At 48.6% G+C, this 19,242-nt stretch overlaps 1 protein-coding gene across 1 annotated transcript in view; it reads left to right on the forward strand.

Annotated features, from left to right (window-relative positions):
* Positions 1-19,242, forward strand: part of DIS3L2 (DIS3 like 3'-5' exoribonuclease 2) — a 184,724-nt gene that overhangs the window by 132,488 nt on the left and 32,994 nt on the right. The window contains 1 exon segment of the mRNA XM_048314282.1: positions 14,730-14,809. Coding sequence (XP_048170239.1) covers positions 14,730-14,809 — 80 coding nt within the window.

Consider the following 19,242-nt stretch of genomic DNA (forward strand, 5'->3'; position numbering starts at 1 on the left):
ATGGTATCTGAGTTTCCACAGGCCAGGCCCAGCACAGAAGCCAGTTGGTCTCCACATGCCAGGACCAACAAGATGTTGTGCATTCTTCTTGGGATGAAGAAATCCAGCAGACAGAGGTGTGTCAAACCTGCCCTTGTGTGCCCACTTTGTAGGGAGAAATGGATACTCCTCAGGAGTGACCTGGATGACCTTCCTTCTTTAGAGTTCACAGCTGCCGCCTGCACCTGAGTTCTGCAGGGGACAGAGGACTGGCCCCAACCCCAAGCAGCTGGGCAAAGTAACATCACCTGGGTGTCATCCCTTCAGGGAAACTGTCTGTAGCTTGCTTTAGAGCCAGCACTGAGGATCAGTGGTTTTGCCACAAGTAGCCTTTGTCATAGTGTTTGCACAGCGATGGGTACAAAACACAGTACAGAGGAGGAAGATTTGCTGAAAAGAGCTTGAATGGCCAAGAAATGGGTGCCACCATAGGCTTTTCTCACAACCGTCATTAATTTTCATTGTGGAAGAGGGAAGGGTTTGGAGAAGGGCTTTTTTGTTTGTCAGAAAAAAAAAACCCAAACCTTCTTTCATGTACCTGTTGCCCCAAATGTTTTTAGAACTAGTGTGCAGCTGCATGGTCTGCCTTGTTGCATTAGAAACTGGCTTGATCTTCAGTGTTGGCAGATTCCATGAGAGTCTAAGAGATCTATTAGAAGGACCCAAGGTGACTATATGGTATGAGATGGTAGGAATCTCCCAGCTTATTGAATGTCAGCTGTGACAGTGCAATGCCTGGCGTGTGCTGTGTCAAGGCTCTGCAATTATGGCATGCTAGAAATATAAAACTGGAAAGGGCTTTAGGAGATGATCTTCTCCTTTTCCTGGCAGTAGCAGGAGCTCAGCTGGTAGCAGTCCTGTGCCGTGTTTGTTGCTGCTTTGTCACTGAGCCTTTGTAGCTGCTGGGACCTGTGTAGCCAGAGCAAGTCACTCCTGGGGCTGTCTCCATGACTTTCACCCCCAGCCACGCAGATACAAAGTGTGGGAAAGAAGTTGCCGTTGGGCCTGTCCCTCAAGTGTCCCCATTTAGTCATTGCCTGGAATTTGAAATGCTGGAAGCCTGCAGAAACCTTGTGAGGAGCTCAGCTGAGTGTGCCAAGGTCCTCTGGGGTAGAGTTCAGTCTGAAGGGCTCACCTGATTACAGCAAGGTTGTCATGCAGGGTGACTCACACGAGATTATCTTTGATGTCATGGAGTGTTTCTTCCCGTTACAGTTGACAGGACAGTTGGTCAGAGCATGGTGCTAATGTGTGTTCAATCCTCCTATGGGCCATTCACATAAGAGTTGGACTTGGTGATCCTTATGGGTCCCTTCCAACTCAGAATGCTCTGTGATCCTGTGACAACCCGCTGGCTGCAGTTGTGATGGGGTTTTACTTGCTGGGGCTGCAGAGCAATGCCGGGGTATGAAATGCCCTCTTGTGCAGTCTGGGCAGCACAGCTGGATGCTCCTATGGCTTGTGGCATTTCCATGGGCAAGTGGCACAGCTGAGCCCACCAGTGTGGGCAAAGCCTAGCAGGGACCTTTGCTCTTCAGTTTTAAATGTGGATTTCAGCTTTAGGTTGGGTTTATGGAAAGCAGCGTGAGGTTTGGTTTACAGAAGGAAAAAAAATAGTCTTTTCAAAAAGCAATTTGTTGCTGCTTTCTGTGAGAAAGGCTTCCAAACGGACTCGGTCAGTTCTGCAGTACGATCAACAGGACTGGAAAAAAATACCAAGTGAAGTAACACGGTGGCTGTGGTAAACATGAACTGGGGCCTTGGAAGCAGCTAATGGCATACCGCAAAAGAGTCTCCTTTCACCCACCACGGACGGTGCCAGCAGCAAGCACTGCCAGCGCTGGCGTCTAGCAGAGGAAAGCATCATTTGGCTCCCTTTTGGATTTCATTACTCTTCCTGCACTCCCTCCTGCTCACAGTAAAAGCCTTTCCAGTTGTAAAGAAGTGAATTAACTGCCTTCGTGTCAGTGATGGATGAGGCGCTTTCTCCCCCTTCAAAGAGAGGAGCTGTGCCGGTGAATGCAGGACGGCGGAGTTGAAAAGTCCAAGCGGAACAGGAGAGCCCGTGTGGTGACCCAGCTGTCAGGCAGGACACCCTGGGGACTGCTCCCACCGGTGCCCTGTGAGTGGGGAACAAAAACCACTCTCGGCACGCTCACCCGGCCTCAAGGCTCTTTTTTTTTGTGTGTGTCCTGCTTTCAATGGACTTGGGCACATCCCTGAACACACAGCAGCCGTTTGTGCGGGTTCAGGGAGCCTCAAAGGCTTTCACAGGGAGCTGCTCCAGGCTGCACAAAGCAGGGTTACCGTGCTGGTACTTGGGAGATCTCCTTTCAGGCGTCCATGGCTAATCATATTAAAGGTGACCTCGTGGGCAGCACTCTCCATTGTTGCCATATGTTTTGTCCAGTGCTTGAGTGATGTTGTGCATTGGAATGTATTCATGCATCGCCTAATTTAATCACCAGGCTTAATCCCCTCTCCTGTTCTACACCCTTAGAATTTACTGGCTCCTTTCTAGCCTCCTCTGCATTGTCTGGGTCTCCTTCACAAGCTAATACCGATGCCTGGAGATATTATTATTTATTTATTTACTTTCAGAAAGTATTTAAAAATATAATCTCAAGCATAAGCCCAGCAACTTCTCCAAAGGCAGAGCGAGCACAGTGGATGTTCTAGCAGGCTGATCCTTCTTCTCTGTGATCTTTTCCTTCCAGCTTTTCCATAGAGAAATTAGGGATTAGGCTCATGGGTTTAAAAAAAAGTAAAAATACTACGAATGGAAAAATGACTGAGAAAGCAGTGTGTCTCCTTTTAATATTGTTGGAATAAATAATTTTAAGAACTTGACTGTCTCTATAAAATATGGTATTGGTTTCTGCCTTTAAAACTTACTGCTTTGGTATGGACAACTCCTAATCCAGAGCTGACTGGACAAAATTAACCCAACAAAGACCCAAGTCCATCAAGCTGGGAAACCGGAAAGCCTGATTTATGCAAGACTACTGCAAAACGCAGAGAGCTCTGCAAGAGCTGCTGTGCTCCACAGCAGACAGGCATTTCTAGGGAGCTGGGCTTTGCAGAATGTCTTTTAAGGATAATTTCTAAAGATTTTGGTAAGATTTCCCTGCTCCAGCTGATGCTGCCTTGTGGAGGGGTATGTTAAAAACAGGAATTTGAGATTCAGTTGTGTTGTGACTTGCTTTAGGAGTGGATGGGAGCAGTCCTGGCAAGGGAAGGCTGTGATGAGGTCTTAAGATGATACAGGATCAGGTTGCTTGTATGCTGAACTCCCAGGGGCAGGAAACCTTATGCTTGCTGAGGCAGATTGTTGAATAAACAACCTCATGCTTTGGTTCAGCTCTTAGATTCTCCTGCTCCACATACAGCGTGCTGGTACCCATAGCTCTAAACAGGGGGATATATCCTGGATGTCTTTGAAACCTTAAACATAGATCGTACCTGAATTAGAGCTTTGAGTTTCCCTCTATGTGTGGGTGTGCACATGCACACATGAGATCCCTGCAGCCAAGTTCTCACACATGAGCTTGCTGATCTTCTCTGACTGTGTGCTATGTTTTGGGCTTGATGGGAGGAAGGAGGGGTGACGTAAAAGATTGCAGATTTGTGGCTGGTTTTAAAAATAGTTTTAAAATATTATGTATCTTCATTTTAAAGAAATACAATACTGCTTGGAAACCACAGCTACTGAACATAAACCATGTCGAGCCCCTTACATATGTTTAGTCACAGTGCGGAACAGAGGGTTGTAACAGCCTGCTGTGCATTAGTGCTGGAAGAAGATTCCCTGATCCCACCTCCACACTCCAACCCAGGGATCCACAGCAGCGTCATGGGCTCTGACATCAATTTGGCCCTACAAAAATGCTATAGAACTTACACCTTTTCAATGTGAACCTTGCCAGAGCCCTTTCTGAAGTGCCTACATGCAGAAATTGCTTCTCTGCTGAAACGCAGCTGTGTTGGAGCCAGAGGACAGCTGGCCATGGGTTAGCTGGAGGGCAGGGTGGCTGTCCTGCTGCCAGGGTGTCTGTGCTCTCTGGGCCAAGTCTCCTGGCCACTGTCCACTCCTGCTTCCTTCTTTTCCTGTGACAGAGGAGCCTGGAGTCGCTAGGAAAATGTGAGCGGGAGCAGTTTGCTGCCAGAAGAATTCAACTGCACCAGTCCCTTCCCCAGGGAGCCTGGCAGTTGTGCTAACAGCAGCAGCTTTTGCTGTCCATGGGAATGGTCAGGGATGTCTTTGGAAAGCTTTGGGTCTCCTACTCATGCACTGAGCAACTGTGCTTCGACGTGCCATGGGATTTTGGTGAAGTCAGGGAAAGTCACACAGCCGACCTGGGCCCAGGGAGGAGGGAGCCAGTACTGCCATGGTGGGATGTGGAGTGGTGTTTTATGGCATGCAGCATTCAGAGAAGATGCTCTGCAGCAGGTGATGGGCTGAGTGTGTACAGCAGGAGATGTCTTCCCATCCCCATGCTGTAACAGTATTGGGGGAAAAGGTTTGGCCAAGGACATGGCGCAGCTGCCTGCAGTCCTGGCAGGTTGTAACATGCTGCAAGAAAGTCCAGGTTGTCCCCAGAGACTAAGCAAAGCTTGAGTCAGCAGCACTAGGCCTGGACTTCAGGACTGCCAGGTATTTCACAGCAGCACCCCAAGGGATGGGGAGAATGGTGTGTCTGTCAAACTGAGATCAGCATGGTGTGATCAGGATATTCTGCTCTTCATAGTCCCAGTTTAATGGGTTGCAGATATAACTAAACCTAGAAATACTGTTGTGATCTCTCTTGTTACCTGGCAGAGCTCTTACTGTGTCAGCACAGGGGCTGTTCATATTTTAATGGGTTTATCTCTTGTATGGAGGGTATTACAAGCTTTCATCTGTCTTCCAGTGCGACTCTACGGAAATCCCTCCGGGCATGAGGCAGTACCTGGGTGCTGAATTAATCTGGGCTGCTGGATTCTCACAGCTCCATTAGTGGCTTAGCAGGGGAAGCAGTTTGCATTAACAAACTTAAGAAAATAGGATTTGCTGTGTTTGATCTGCCCTCAGTTCCTTGTATCCTCCCAATAGCAGTGATAAAGACTGGACACATTACAGGAAGGCACAAAATAGTCATAGGGAAAACACAAAATAGGCTGATTTGTAAAATGTGTATCAGCATCCTCCAGGGCTTGTGGGGTGAGGGAAAGTTGTTCTATAGTTAGGTGGAGTAAAAGACACCAAACCTTTCTTCCTCCTGCCACATCCCCAGACACACCTGCACCCACGGCTCTTACCTTGGCTTTCCCTGTGACTTGAGCCATTTGAAGACAGCACAGTGTCACATCCTCCTCCAGGTCACCACTGCCATCTGCTCTGTTGCTGGTCTGAGGCTGGGGCAGCTCTCAGAGACCATGTGGTGCTTTGGAAGGGCTGTTTGTCCCCTTGCTTTTCATCCAGTGTTGCTGGTGTTCTTGATCTGTTTCTCCTTAAAGAAACTGCCTGTGGGGCACCACCATGTTTCCCTTGTGGTCCTGTGTGCCTCAGCAGAGCTGTGCATCCATCAAGGGCTGGATCTGACCTCTCTTTGGGAGCTGCTGACTTCTGCAATGCTGTTCTCTACGGACCATGGGCTCTCACAAAATAGCAGGGCCAAGCATGAAGTTAAACTACAGGCTGCTTAAACCAGGGGTCAGTAAGTTAAGATCTGTTTTCAGGCATGGCTGTCAGGTGTCTGAAATAATAGCAGTTGGGAATAATAACCTGTTACCTTGTAGTACTCTCTAATCAGCATACCAAGCAGCGAGTTTAGAGAGGGTTTCTACTTGGTTGTGTCACTTTTCATCTAAAGCAAATGTGGAACACACCAATTGCTTTTCTTTCAAGCTCTCACATACCATTTTGGGACAGAAATGCCATCGGGATCCCTTTGTGATCAGGCTTTGTTGTTCTCTGTCAGATCAAGGTGCCATACATACAGACTTCATACCACCCAACCTATGACAAAGCTAGTGTTGGTCCCACAGACCCCTCAGCTCCTGGCTGTGACTGACCAATGGGTTACAGGTGCCATGGCTGCTCAAAAATGCCCTTTCTTTGGTTGCTGGCGTTGGTCAGCTTAGGGGGAGTTTTATGTCAGCTGTACCCCCAAAGTTCCTCTCCTTGTTAATGGTGAGAAATATTTCCTTTTTTTCATGTGGTTACTTTAACTCACTTGGTTGGTCTATTTGCTCCCAGATTTTCAGAGCAAGGGATTTATTTCCTGCTCTGCCAGCCCCTGGTGATGAGCCAGAGGTTCTGAGATGCAGGATCTGTGTCAGTCCTGGGTGTCAGTGGGTGCTGCTGGTGTCATTCTCTCCTTCTCCACACTCTGCAGCAACTGCAGGTGCCTATGGCCTTTGGAACTGTAGTGTCAGCAGCTCCATTTCCCATCTCTCTTCTCATGTAGCAGACCCTGGTCTTGCCTGTTCCTGTTCACACTAGTTAGAGGTCCCTGTGCTGCTCCCTGGCCCCCGACTGTTGGCCTCTGATCTCTCCTAGGGAATTTTAATCCTCTGATAAGTACATGAGATCTGAGTGCTGCCCTCCAGCTACCAAGTTCTTCATGGACAGGGAAACTTCACTTGCCATCCACTTTTAATTGTTTGAGAAGGGGCAGTCTTACCTCCCCAGGAATCTCTGGGGTTGTTTCAAATTCCTGATTGTAATCTACCTTCTTACTAGAGTCTTGATCATCCTCTCCCAAATTCCTGTTTTCCCAAGTGAATTTCCATATCTCTCAGGTAAAGAAGAGACCATTGGGGCTGGGCAGGATGAAATTCCTCCTGTTAACTGTTTCCTGCTAAGCCTGTAGTCGTCATCAGTTTTCAAAATGCAAGATTTTTCTGCAGCCCAAAGTCTCATGTCTCTATTGAGGCTGGCAAAGCCCAGCTTGTGAGGGTTTTGTTACTGCACAGGGTGAAATGAGCGAAACCATCTTTTGTCAGAGCATGGATGGGACGGAGAGACACGCAAGAGCTGGGAGTGCTTTAAAGGGAGTCTGGGAGACAAGCTCTGAGTAACAGAAAATGAAACAGCCAAGCAGTGAAACTTGGCATGTGTCTTGTTAGTGTCACAGTTTTTTATGTGGCATTTCCTAGGGATGTTTTGCTTCTATTTTCAAGTTGGTGTGTGTGTGTAGAAAATACTTCTAACTTCACTGACAGTTCCCTAGTGGTCTAGGGCATGCGGTGCAGTGTCACAATTTGTTAGCTTCTGAAGAGGGTATTTTTAATCCACAAATTTAAACTCTTTGCAGTTGTATAATCTGTGTTTTAGTTCTGTGGTTTCCTAATTGTGCATCTAGAGAATGAGCTCATCCAGTTTATGAAATGAACGGAAGTATTCAGCTCTTCTTTCTAAATAAATCTGGATCCATTTCTTTGTGGATTGCTTCCGAAACCTCCGATGCAGGCAAGTGTGAATGCTTAAAAATAAACTCATTTACAGTTTATATTTTTGCCAAGTGGTGAAAGTTGTCTCGTGCCCTGTCTTTCCAGAAAGGCTCTTCAGCTTTGACTTGCGGCTGTGAAATAAAAGCCAAGGGTGAGATGCCAGCTTGCCATTTTGGTGACAGCATCTGCCTGTCTTTGCAGAGGATCCAGCCACACTTCTTCCTGGTTTTGCTGTGCTGCCCGACCACCCACAGCAGAGGTTTTGGGGGCCACTAGTCATCAACAGGGCAGCCCTCTTTTGTGCCAGGGAATATGTGCTGGTGACATCACTTCTGTGACAGGGAGACCCCCTCACTGCATCCCAGGGCTGATGTTTGGAGAGCAAGAGCTGTTGCAGCCTGTGGGATAATTTAGTAATAGCTTATTGTGGCTTTGGGTCCTGGGCTGGGAACCTTTGGGTTTCCAGATTAATTTAAGGGAGAAGAGCTGTCTTCTCTCTTCCATCTTCCATGTCTGGAATTCACTGGCTTTCCCCATGTTTTATGCAGCTGTATGATGCAGGCAGCAGCTAAGTAAATGATAGGATTTTAAAATAAAAGTAAGCAGAGGAATCCAGACCAGAGTAACACCCCAGATGAGTTTCAGCTCCTTCTCCTAGGCTAGATTGGGGTTTGATTTGACATTGTTTTTAGCCACATGCATAGATCTTGTAGCCTGTTAGCAGAGACAGTTTGCTGGCTAATGTGCTGAGGGCATGGGGCATCAGGGACAGCTTTAGGGAGCCTCCTAGAGAATTTAAATCTTCACCTGGAAATTGTGCTCTTAGGGATGGGGAGAAGGAGCCTCACTGAAGAGGCAATAGGTGTGATTGTACCAGTTTAGGAGCAATTCATGGCTTCCAACCAGTAGCAACAGCAGTCCCATAATCAGGTGCTGAGATTGGCCAAACATTTGCTGTCTACAAAGCCAAAAGGAAAGGACTGCTCCAACCCAGTGTGAGAGGTGACTCGTTGAGCTGGTAGCAAGTTTCCTTGTCTTTCCTCTTTTTTCCACTGTAGGACTTTTGGTTTGTCCTTTATTACCCCCATCCTGTCCTTACCACATGTTCTTCATCCACTACCCAGGGTCTTTCTCCAGCAATTTTGAGCTGCAGCACAAATAGAAAAGCTCATGGAAGAAGTGGTTTGGTCTCTAGAGCAGTTTCTTTAAGTGAAAACACAGCTGTGAGGTTAGCAGCCTGTGCTTCTGTAAGGGCTCATCCAGCCAGCACAGCCAGCACTGCTGCAGTCCTTCCAGCACGCAGGAATTGGGAAATCCATTGTGAACAAGATTGAGTTTGATGGCCTGCGTGGAGGCAGATGGATGTATTTTTAAGGGATGAGGTGCCAGAAAACTCTGTGATTACGTTACTGGAGCATGGCTCATTTTTTGTGGTTTTAAAAGTGAGTGTCAGGACTTCAGGACTATTTCTTTTTCGGGTCAAAACCAAAGTTTGGGCGAGGCATAAAAACCTGCTTGATGACTAAGTTTATTCTTAAAAAGCTTTCTAGAGCTTGCTGGAGAGGGGAGCCTTTATTCCAACAGGGAGCAGATACCAGTCTTTTTGGACTTCCATGCAAGTGGGGTTAAAACTGAACAAGTGCCCAGGGTGAAAAAGAAGCCCTGCCTTTCAGGAGACTGTTTTCAGTGTGATCTTTAGATCCAGTTCCCTGTTTTTTGTCTCGGAGGCTCGTATTCTGCCTCGCCTCCTTGCCCTGGGTGAACTCTTTCTGCTTGAATACCCCCCACATCAGTGGAATTGCCTTGACCGATTCCAACTGAGGCTGCCCTTACATTGCCCTACAACTGGGACAGCTCAAATCTGTGACCTGGTTCCTCGGCTGAACCGATAATACCTCTCTGACACAGTGCATGTGTAGAGAAAACTTTTCATCTCATGACGAAGGTTTGCTGCTCAGAGCCAAGGCTGGGAACAGAGGATCCAAGCCAAGCCATTTACTCAAGGGGCATGCAGAATTTGCCCAATCAGGTCAATATAGGGACTGGCAGCTTTTCAGCAGCCAGAAGAGTGCTCCTCATGCTCTCTCCTTGTTGGAGCTACCAGGCTTTATCACATGACCGAGCCCCTGACTGCTGCAGATCTAAAACATTCTTTAAAATGAGGATGGCTGCTGGCTGCACTGAAGCCCAGGCAAGTCTGGAGGTCCATGACAATGTGAAGCATTGTTCTCTCTTTCTGAAAATCTGGTTTTTAGCCTTGGTGGAAGAAGCCCCAAAATGTAGGGAGCTTCCCCAACATCCCCACCAAGGCCTCTCTGCCTGAGCAGGGCACGGGGTCCCCAGAGGGCTCAGGCAGCACAGAGCTGTCAGTGCACTGAGGGGCAGCTGCTGCTTCTGCTTCTCTGGTGTCTCATGTTCGTGCACTGGTTTAGTGTCTGCTCACCTCTGCTGAGGGTGGGGTGGGAGCTTTGGGTGCAGATGAAGTGTGTCAGTGTCTGACAGATGGGGAAACAAGGAGCATCCCACTGTCAGCCAACTGCATCCTCTACTGGATTTAAGGATGTAGGAATAGAGCAGGAGTATGTCACTAATCCAAAGAGTGGAGTAATTGTACAAACAAGTGTTACGTGCACACAGCCCTCAGTGCTGTGGGCTCAGGAGATGGCTGTTCTTGAGGTGGCTTTCCTCAAGGAGGTGGCATTACCTTCACCTTGAGCTTGCAGTACGTGCCACCAAACCTCACCAAGGATCTGTGAGTGCTTCTGTGTGCTGTGAGTACATTCTCTTGCTCCATTGACCAGTCACAGGATAGTGTGCTCACACCTGCTTGGTGCCTTAAATGAGGTACTCCCATCCATGGAGTCAACACCATCCTGCCCATCAAACAACCTGCCCCAGTCCCTTTGAATTTCAGTGCTCTGCTCCTCTTCTGTTCAGGCGTATTGCAGTTGTGTCTGGTGACGAGTGAGCCTATCCATCACTGTATCCAAAGAGATCCAAATTACTCCTTTTGACAGCTCTTATTCACACACCTCCCTGTGCCTCTGACATCTCAATTATTGATGGGGCTCTCCTGGTAGGCAGCACTCTGTTCTCAGCATGGCTGCGTTCCAGCTCCCGTTCCCATTGAGTTCATGCACACACCATGCCGAATGCTTCTTTATGTGCAGAGCCATTGAAGTGGAAAGGGATCTTTATTAGCATGTGAGCTCCAGGGCTACACAACCAAAGGGGGCAGTGCAAGCCAAATCACACCGCAGTTCAGCGCTGGGAAATTTTCTCTCCCCCTCCTCTCCCAGGGAAGCCCAGCAGAGTCTTGAAATTATTTCATATGTTTAATGGCAAAGATCCCTGGAGCTGATGAACCCCCCTTGTGATGGGAGTCACTCTGCGCTTGCATTTCTCTAAGAGAGTTTGGTCCCTCATTGCCCCTGCAGGCATAAAATGCAATATTTTGGGGAGCAGTGCCTTTTCCTCTGCTGTGGTATTAGTTTGTTTACTGGCTTTACAGCAAGCTCCTTCTGACAAGGAACACTGACACACACAAAAAGGAGCTTCAAAGCAGCAATGTGGTGTTGGAGCGGTGTTGTCAAATTGGTGAAGAGTTAAAGCTGTGCCAGAGGGGTGATTGCAAAAGGCTGCTTGTTTTGTAGGGCTTTGTGTATGCAGGAGGATGTATGCAGGATGTCTCGTGACATTGCTGCAGCAGAAGTCAGATAAAAGAATGATGAAGTGGTTGATCAGCTCCTGACATCTGTCCCAGCCTTGCCCTGCAGCCTTCTGTAATTCAGAAGTAACCAGAGGTTTTGTGTGTAGTGAATGAAGGCAAAAGGAAAGGGCATCTACTGGAGAAGATAGGACCAGAGAGAAGCAGTGCTGTAGGGGTGCAGAGAGCTGGGAAAAGACACTTGAGTTCTGTTCTTGGAAGTCTGTGGCAGCAGCCACTTCATAGCTTCATCATGAGAGGAAAAATCTGTGCTGACATTCCAAAACACTGAGCTGCTGGGAAGCATGAGTGCCTCTGCAGTGAGCAGGGCTGTGCAGAAGTGACAGTGTCTGGTCAGTGGAGCTCTCCTGAGGCTCCAGCGGCAGAGAGGACCCAACTGCAAGATGTCGAGTGGGTATGGACGACCTTGTTAAGCTCAGTAGGAAGCTTACAGTCTCTGCATTCCCAGTGTGCTTCCTGCACAGCGAGTCCTTCCCTAGCTGCCTTACCTGCTCTCTTTCCACCCCCGTGATGGGTTTTGCCTGAGGGTTTTGTGTTCCCTGCAGAGGCCAAATGCCACCAAACAAGCAAAGGCAGCCAGATCGTTGCGGTGGCTGCACAGTCAAAGCTTGACTGTTCATTCGGGGTCTGTAAGGACTCCTGGTGACAAGCACAGGTCCCCTCTTCCCCCTCCTGGCTGACCATGACAGGTGCATCAGCAGGGCAGATCTGCAGAAGAGCATGGGTTGTGAATCAGTGACAGCATGGCTGCCTCGAGCTTTGGTTGCTGGGACAGACCTTTAGTTACACATCTCTCTATGTGACAGCCTGACCCTGACCTTTCTCTGAGTGTGGTCCTCTTGTCACTGGGGGTGATGGCAACATCCTCTTGCCTGACAGCATTGACCCAGATGGTCAAGCCATGTATAGTCCCCCTTATCCAGGCCTTTCTGGCACTGGTGGATGATGCAGACATGGCTGAGCCTGCCAAGCAGGGTGTGTTTTATTTGTCTGGAATACCATGAGCAGACAAAGAAAGATTAAAATAACAGAAAGTTGAAAACCCATTATCTTTGGGAACTGTGATCTTTCCTTTTTGGGTTGGCAGGTTCCGTGGGACCTCATCCCCCCAGATAGTGGAAAGGTCACCTTCCCATACCTGACTGCCCCAAGGCTTTCCCTGGCAGCCTGTCCAAACAAGGCTGTTTTCCTTCCCAGCCTTTTGCCTTCCTTCCTTCCTTCCTTTCTTCCCTCCCCCTGGACTTGTGTCCTTACGCAGAGGTGGCTCCACCCTCAAGCTGTGCTGGGGATGCAGAGCCCAGGTGAGCTATAACCAGAGATGCTCAGTTAGTGCAACCCCAAAGTCTGCACAGCTGAGAGCTGCAAACAAGAGGTTCAGGCACTCCTGAGTTTGTCCTGATCAAAATTATTGTTGAAAGTCGCCAAAGCCACAATTTTGTCAAATTTTGCACTTTCTTTTGTGCTTCGTCTCCACTGATTCTGTGGTGCGGTGCCTTTTCCACAAAGAAAAGGATCTGGTGGATCTGTGTCTGAGATAACTGCTGTCCCTTTGGCCTCAGAGGTGCTTCCTGATATTCTAGCAGTAAAGCTTTGGAAAACCTGGCCCAGAAAAAATGGCTTTAAGCAGTTCCCAGTTCTTCCTTCAGTTCCCCAAACCAGGGCAGCTCACATGGAAGTACTCTGCTTATGGAGCACATATGGCCAGCAAGGTGATCCCTTGTCTCCCTTGGGGAGGTTCCTTTGTTTGTTGCTGACCTCCTGCTCCCATGGGGTAGCTGCCATGTGCCATCATAGCATCTGGAGAGGCCAGATCCACAGCCAGGCTTCATGGATCTTGGCCAGAAGAAGCATCCCCAGCCAGCCCTGTTAGTCCTGCCATGGGCAGGTCTCCAGAGTGGATCTGAGTGATCTGCTAAGCTGGTGCAAGGTCAAGGCTTGCAGGAAGGGGAGCTGTGGAGAGTGTTAAGAGGTCACTGTCCTGACAGTGGTATGAACTGTGATCTGTGTACTGTGGACACTCATGTTATGTGGTGTTGCATGAGCTTGTGTTTCAGAATGGCTTACACTGGTAGGAGTGTAGAAGTCAAGGGAGCTCAGCTGAATTTGGCCTCACTCTAGTACTTGGTTATTAACTCAATATTCAAGATGGTGAATTTTTCAATGATTTCATGGCATGCAGTTTTAGTTGGGTCAGTGAGAGCACAGTGTATGACTTTGCTACTCTTTACGGAAGGGAAAATCAGTGCATCATCTAGTGATTCAGCATGCAGGGTTTCTTTACAGCCTATGGGAGAAAGATGTTTTAATTCTGTGTTCGTTCCTGAAGAAGTCATTAATTTAAGCTAGCAATTTTCTTGGAGCCCAGAGGAGAGGAGTCTGTGATCAAACACAGTGGCTCAATACTGCTCTCTCCTCCTTTCCTTGTTCAGAAAGGTTGGGCTCATCATAACAAACCTCCTTTGACTTTTAGCCCTTGTGGTGATCTTTCCAGACCATTTCAAGAGTCCTGCACAATCCAGCACCGGCAACAGCCCTGCTGATAGTAATCTCTGTGACCCCAAAAAAGTGCATGAAGACTGGCAGCTACCTCCTCTAAAGGATGCTGCCCTTCTTACCCAGCCTACTGGCCCCTGGTCAGGGTCTGCAGCTCTTTTGCTGAGCCCAGGGGCTACACCTCATGGCTGTGAGAGCTGGTGAGACACTGACCTGGGGGCCAGCAGCCTCCCCCAGGGTAATGAGGGGCTGCTTGGATGTGTAGGGCTGTTGCAGAACTCAGTTCCGTGCTGTTTTCTAGGCAGTTCAGTGTATAAAATCACTGAAGACATTTTCAGCAAAAAAGTCTCCCTACAGAACCATTCTGCTGCTTGTTGAAAGAGGATTAATTTTTCCCCCTTAAATAAAACGAGCCGTGTTTGAAATCCGAAAACCCTTGCCGAATGCCTTCTTGGAGCTGCAACGAAAGCAGCTTCCAGGTCCCATCATAGCCTGCTGCCGGAGGCGGATCCAAACTGCAAACCCTTCTAACAGCTCTTTAATAACTCTGCACAGAAGGAAAAATCTGTCACCTTTCCCTCTGTGGTTTCTCCTCTGTTCTAATGCACTGGAGGAATGAGATGGAACCGGGAAAGTTTTCAGAGAAAGACTCGTGGGAACTACAGCTGCCGATGGAGAAACTCATTTCTTTAGTGTCTGAGGGGAACCGCAATCGCTTTGGTGAGGGGTGGTGTGTGTGTGTGGGTTTGGAGGGGTGAGCTGTTACGACCCGTGCATTTCAGAGGAACCACGAACACTTTATAGTAACAAAGGGTGGAAAAAGCAAGAGGTTTCTGCAACGCATGTGACTTTTCCCTGAGGTTTGGAACCCCACAGTATGTTCCAGGCCATGGTGTTTGCGTGTCAGCCTTGGTGAGTTAAGCTTTCTCCCACAAGCCTCGCTTGAAGTTGCTGTAATGACTGAAAGCCTAAAATGTTGCTTTTTTTTTTCTCTCTCTCTCTTTTCATTGTCCCACACCCCTTCTCCTCTGTGCAGATGAAGCTCTCGTTTACCTTGGACCAGGAGAGTGGGATGCCTCAGGGCTGTTATATTTATCAGTACCGGGACAGCAACAAGTAAGTGTTGTGGAAGATTACACACAGCAAACGAAGCAAACAGGGGAAGGTGCAGTGAAAGGAGACTGCCCTGCCTTCTGGCAAAGGGATCACAACTGCTTGTACCACTTAAAAGTAGATTAAATAAGGCCTCAGGCTTGACCTGAAACTGGGAACAGCTCCTGTAAAGGCTAGATTCTTTAAAATGCACGACGCCCTGCAGCCCCCTTTTTTGCTCTAGCTTTAAAAGCTGCTTTTATTCGTTTAAAAGTCCTGCTCTTGGGTACCTCAGGCTCTGACAGAGCTCACCCAGGCTTTGCGCAGGGGTATTTGCAACTCACACCCTGGACTGTTGGTGCTGGGCTGACTCTGGGAGCATGGCCTGCGGGAAAGCATCCAACAGCTGCAGAGCACTTGAAATGAGAGCCCTCACCTGAGCTTAGCTAGACCCACACAGCACCCCATTCGCTCTGCTAAAGCTCATGCATGGGTTCACTGAGTGGCCTTTATGGTACCATAGCCCCAGTGCAGCCACGTGCTCTGTTTTTGTAAGATACTATATGATATTCAAGCTTTGGATGTGTTTGGAGCACAGAGTCCTCTATTTCTAGGTATTCTGCCTATTTTTACTAGCTGCTGTAGTGAACTGGCACCCAAGATGTTTTTATTTCAAATCACATTCTCATTATCAAATTGACAGCAGCAGCAGAGTTCAGGAGATTTCTGTGTTCACCCTGAATACCAGCATGTCATAAATCCATGGCCTGTTACTCCACCCTTGTAGTTCTGCTTCTTGCCAGTTATTCAAGTTAACCTAAAAAAGGAGAGTATATGAAATTGTCAATGAACAGAACAGTCTGTAATTAGATCTGCTCAGAAACACCAACAAGAGCAGTCCCAGAAAGGAAGAGGGATGCCTGCAAATGCACAGACCACTGTCTTAGCTGAGAAATCTTAAATAAGAAGGGAGATCATTTGTGCCAGACTCCTTCCTGCCTGTGGGTGGGTGATTAGCACGTGGTACGTGGTCCCATCCCAAGTATCCCAGGCCCAGAGCCTTGTATGAGCAGAGTTGGTACCTCCAGCACCACCAAGTTCACAGGGCAACGTGCACTTCAGTGCCAAAGCATAAAATCAACAAGGAAAGAGCATTTGTTTTTGAGGGTTTTAAAGGCAGTGGCACACAATGGACAGCGAGGAAAAGAAACCCCCCAGACCTGCTGGGCTTTGTTAAGGATGTTTATAGACCAGTGTTTCTAATTGTGTGGTGTATATCTCAAAAATCAGCAGCTGTGGTTTTTCTGCCACAGACCCTCCTCTCCCCAGGCTCCAGTGGGTGTTTTCTGCCATTGTTTGAGGAAACTCCAAGGACACGAGCGGAGCTATTTTGTTTAAGTGCTAAGGCCAGTAGCAATTCTGCTTGGAAACCTTGCTTTTAGCTGTGAGAGGCCCAGTGTGTGACAAAGTAGCTGTGTCATGTCAGCAGCTGTTGATGGAGAGATGTATGGCTGTGTCCTGTGTTCCTGGCAAGCATGGGAGCTGAGCCACCCTGGGCCATGCCAGCTGGGATCACAGCTTGGAAAAATACAGCATGGGCAGAATGAGTGTAATTGCAAGTAAACCCAGACTTTGCGTGTGCCTGGCAGACCCAAACAGCAACTACACCTCCATGCAGGCCCCCCTACTTTGTATTTTATAGCTTGCTTGACCAATCCCATTTCCCAGGGGGAGCCTCGCTAAGTTTGCACACATGCTCATCCCCCTAAATGCTGTGTGTGCCACCCAGCACTTCTGACAGTCCTTGGCTGGTGAACTGAAGCGTGAAGGTCTGTGCTACGGCTGACGCATTCTTGCAGGTAAAATGCCCTTGAGCCGAACGTGTGCTTGGTTCTGGTTGTACCCTGGGTGATTTTGTAGGAGCTCCCATGTGCTGCAGCTTTGTTGGCAACAGGAACTTTAAATTTGGATAGTGTTGGGAAGCACCAGATGTGGCTCCTGCTCAGCAAAGCAGAAGCTGTTCTTCTCAAGCACTAGGCCTGTCGTAGGGTTAATCTGATACAGTTAATCCACACAGCAATGAGGCACATGTCACAATAGTTTTTCCTTATAGTAATTTTCCAGGGTAACTTGTAGGGCTTGTGTTCTTCCAAGTGTAGTCAGGCTTTGACAGTACCCATGAGGACTCAGGGGGTAACAGCTCTTCTGCCTCCTAAAGATGCAGCCAGAAGCTAAAGCAACATAACCTTGGTGTCTACACTGTATTTTGGAACCATTTGTAGCCCAGAGAAGAAATACTGGTGACAACACTGCAAGATCATGAATGGGAAAGACTGGAAATGTGCACCCCAGAGCTCAGTGCCCTCAGCAAAGCGTCAGACCTGAGGCCTACTCCAGGGAAAGACTTATAGCAGGAGTGCAGGTGTGTGAAGCTCTTGAGCAGCAGCTTTAACAGGAGGAAGCTGTGAGCAGGAGATGGTTGTGGCTGGCAGGAACCCATTCTGACCTGGGGAGTGTGCCCAGTGCCCCAGAGATCTGTGTGAGCCAGGCTGTGCATGTCAAGCCTCGGTGTCACCGTGATCACTGAAGGAATGTCCCTTCCCCTCCAAGTGGCAAATGCTGTTCCAAGCTGCAGCCAGACGGGGCCACCGGAGAACAGCGGATATTGGTCTCCCACTTGGAGAACAAAGGACTGCAGCATTGCTGAAAGTGTAATTACCAGAGCAATTAAAATTTCTATTGCTTAGGCTAGAAGTGCAAGTACCATGCAGGCTCTTACAAGGGCAATCAATTGGAATTTGTTCCCTTTAAAATGATAAAACCCTTCCAAGGAAATGTTGCTGCTCCTGTCAGTTTTCTGTTACCTGCCTGCTTGCAGGAACATTCATGGGCACAGCACTTACCCGCTTCACTCTTGCACCCTGGGTGCCGGGCCCTTTGGGTGGACTGAACTCAGTGGAACCTTGGAAGTCTTGGAAATCTTGGACTGAGAGCAAAAGAGGTGCTGAGCAGCCAGCTGCTCACCCTGTCCTTCCAACCCCTGCTATAATAGATAGGTATCCAATGGCACTTGATAGTCCCAGTGGCTCTATGGAGGAGTGGGGCTGTCACTGCCTCTGCGGTCACAAGGGTGAGACCAGGGGACATCACTTCTCCTCTTCCTCCTGCTCAGACCTAGGCATTTTCATCCCTGGGGCTGCCAGTCCTTCCCAGCCTGTCAGTCCTTCTTGGCCCCAGAGGAAGTGGCTTGACTTGACAGAAGCAAGCAGTCTGCTTTCTCATTTTTAAGCCATGTTGCTTAAGTTCTCACTAATGGAGATCAGTGAGTGTAATGGACAGAGCCCCAGGCTGGTGCTCAGAGCTCTGTGAGATGATGTACTGTGAGGGGACAGCATTGTGCTGTGACGCAGGACGGACAGTGATGGGTGACACTTGGAACAGGAGCATACTGTCAACCTTCAGATGGCCCTAGAGCAGTGACATCCAGGAGGGGACAGCCCTGCCAGACGTCCTGTCAGGTCTTGACACGGCATGCATCGGGTGTTGACAGGGGGACTGGCTTTCTGTCACTGCCTCTTGACACAGGCTGGATTTCTCTGATCCTGCACAGGATCGAATTGCAAAACCCAGCCAGGCAGTAAAAGAACATCAAGTTCATTCACATCCACCATGGCTCATGAATCCTGTCTTACAACATGCACTCACCAGTCCCCGTCCCAGGAATGTGATACGGGCTGTGCTGAGGAAGTGCCCACTCTGAAGCCAGCCTGAAGCGTGACTGGTCCTGTGGGCTGCCAGGAGGGATGAGATCCATAAAGGTTACAGATCAGCATGAAAGACTTCTTCCATCCTGTGTGCAAGAAGAGCCAAAGCCAATTCAAGATCCCCCTGGAAGAAATTAATTGCGAGAAGTCCAACGTCTTTTGGCTGTACCCAAAAAATAGAAAATGTAGTCTGTTCTCTGCACTCACCATCACTATCCAGACACTTCTCTGGAGACCTCTTAGGCTCTGCCCACCTACCACAGCAAGTCTGACCCTTCAAATGCCTTTGTCTTCCCTCCCAAGACTCTCTGATTACTGCCACCTTTCTCAGATGATGCAGTGCTCAGGGTCTCTGCCATCCCAGACCCACTTGGGAGGTGTGAATCCCTGTCAAGCATGACACTTCCTTGTCCCCATTTGGTACTTCTCTAATATGGTTTTCCTGCTCCCTCAGCGTCCAGGTTTTGGTCTGTTTTTGAGGTCCCTTCCCCACATCCCAGATTCCACCTTTGCCAACAGACCAGCTTGCAGCTCACCAATGAATTTAATTTGAATTCCGTGCTGCAGCTGCAGTTTGTGTCGGGATTATGAATTTGCAGTAGGGGCTTTCATGTTTTCTTCAGAGTAATTTTGAAACCCAGAAGAGCAGCATCTCGCGTGGAAGCACTTAGAGACCTCTTACAAAAGCAGCGT

This window comes from Corvus hawaiiensis, chromosome 10 (genome assembly GCF_020740725.1).
Source record: "Corvus hawaiiensis isolate bCorHaw1 chromosome 10, bCorHaw1.pri.cur, whole genome shotgun sequence".
NCBI classification, from domain to species: Eukaryota; Metazoa; Chordata; class Aves; order Passeriformes; family Corvidae; genus Corvus; species Corvus hawaiiensis.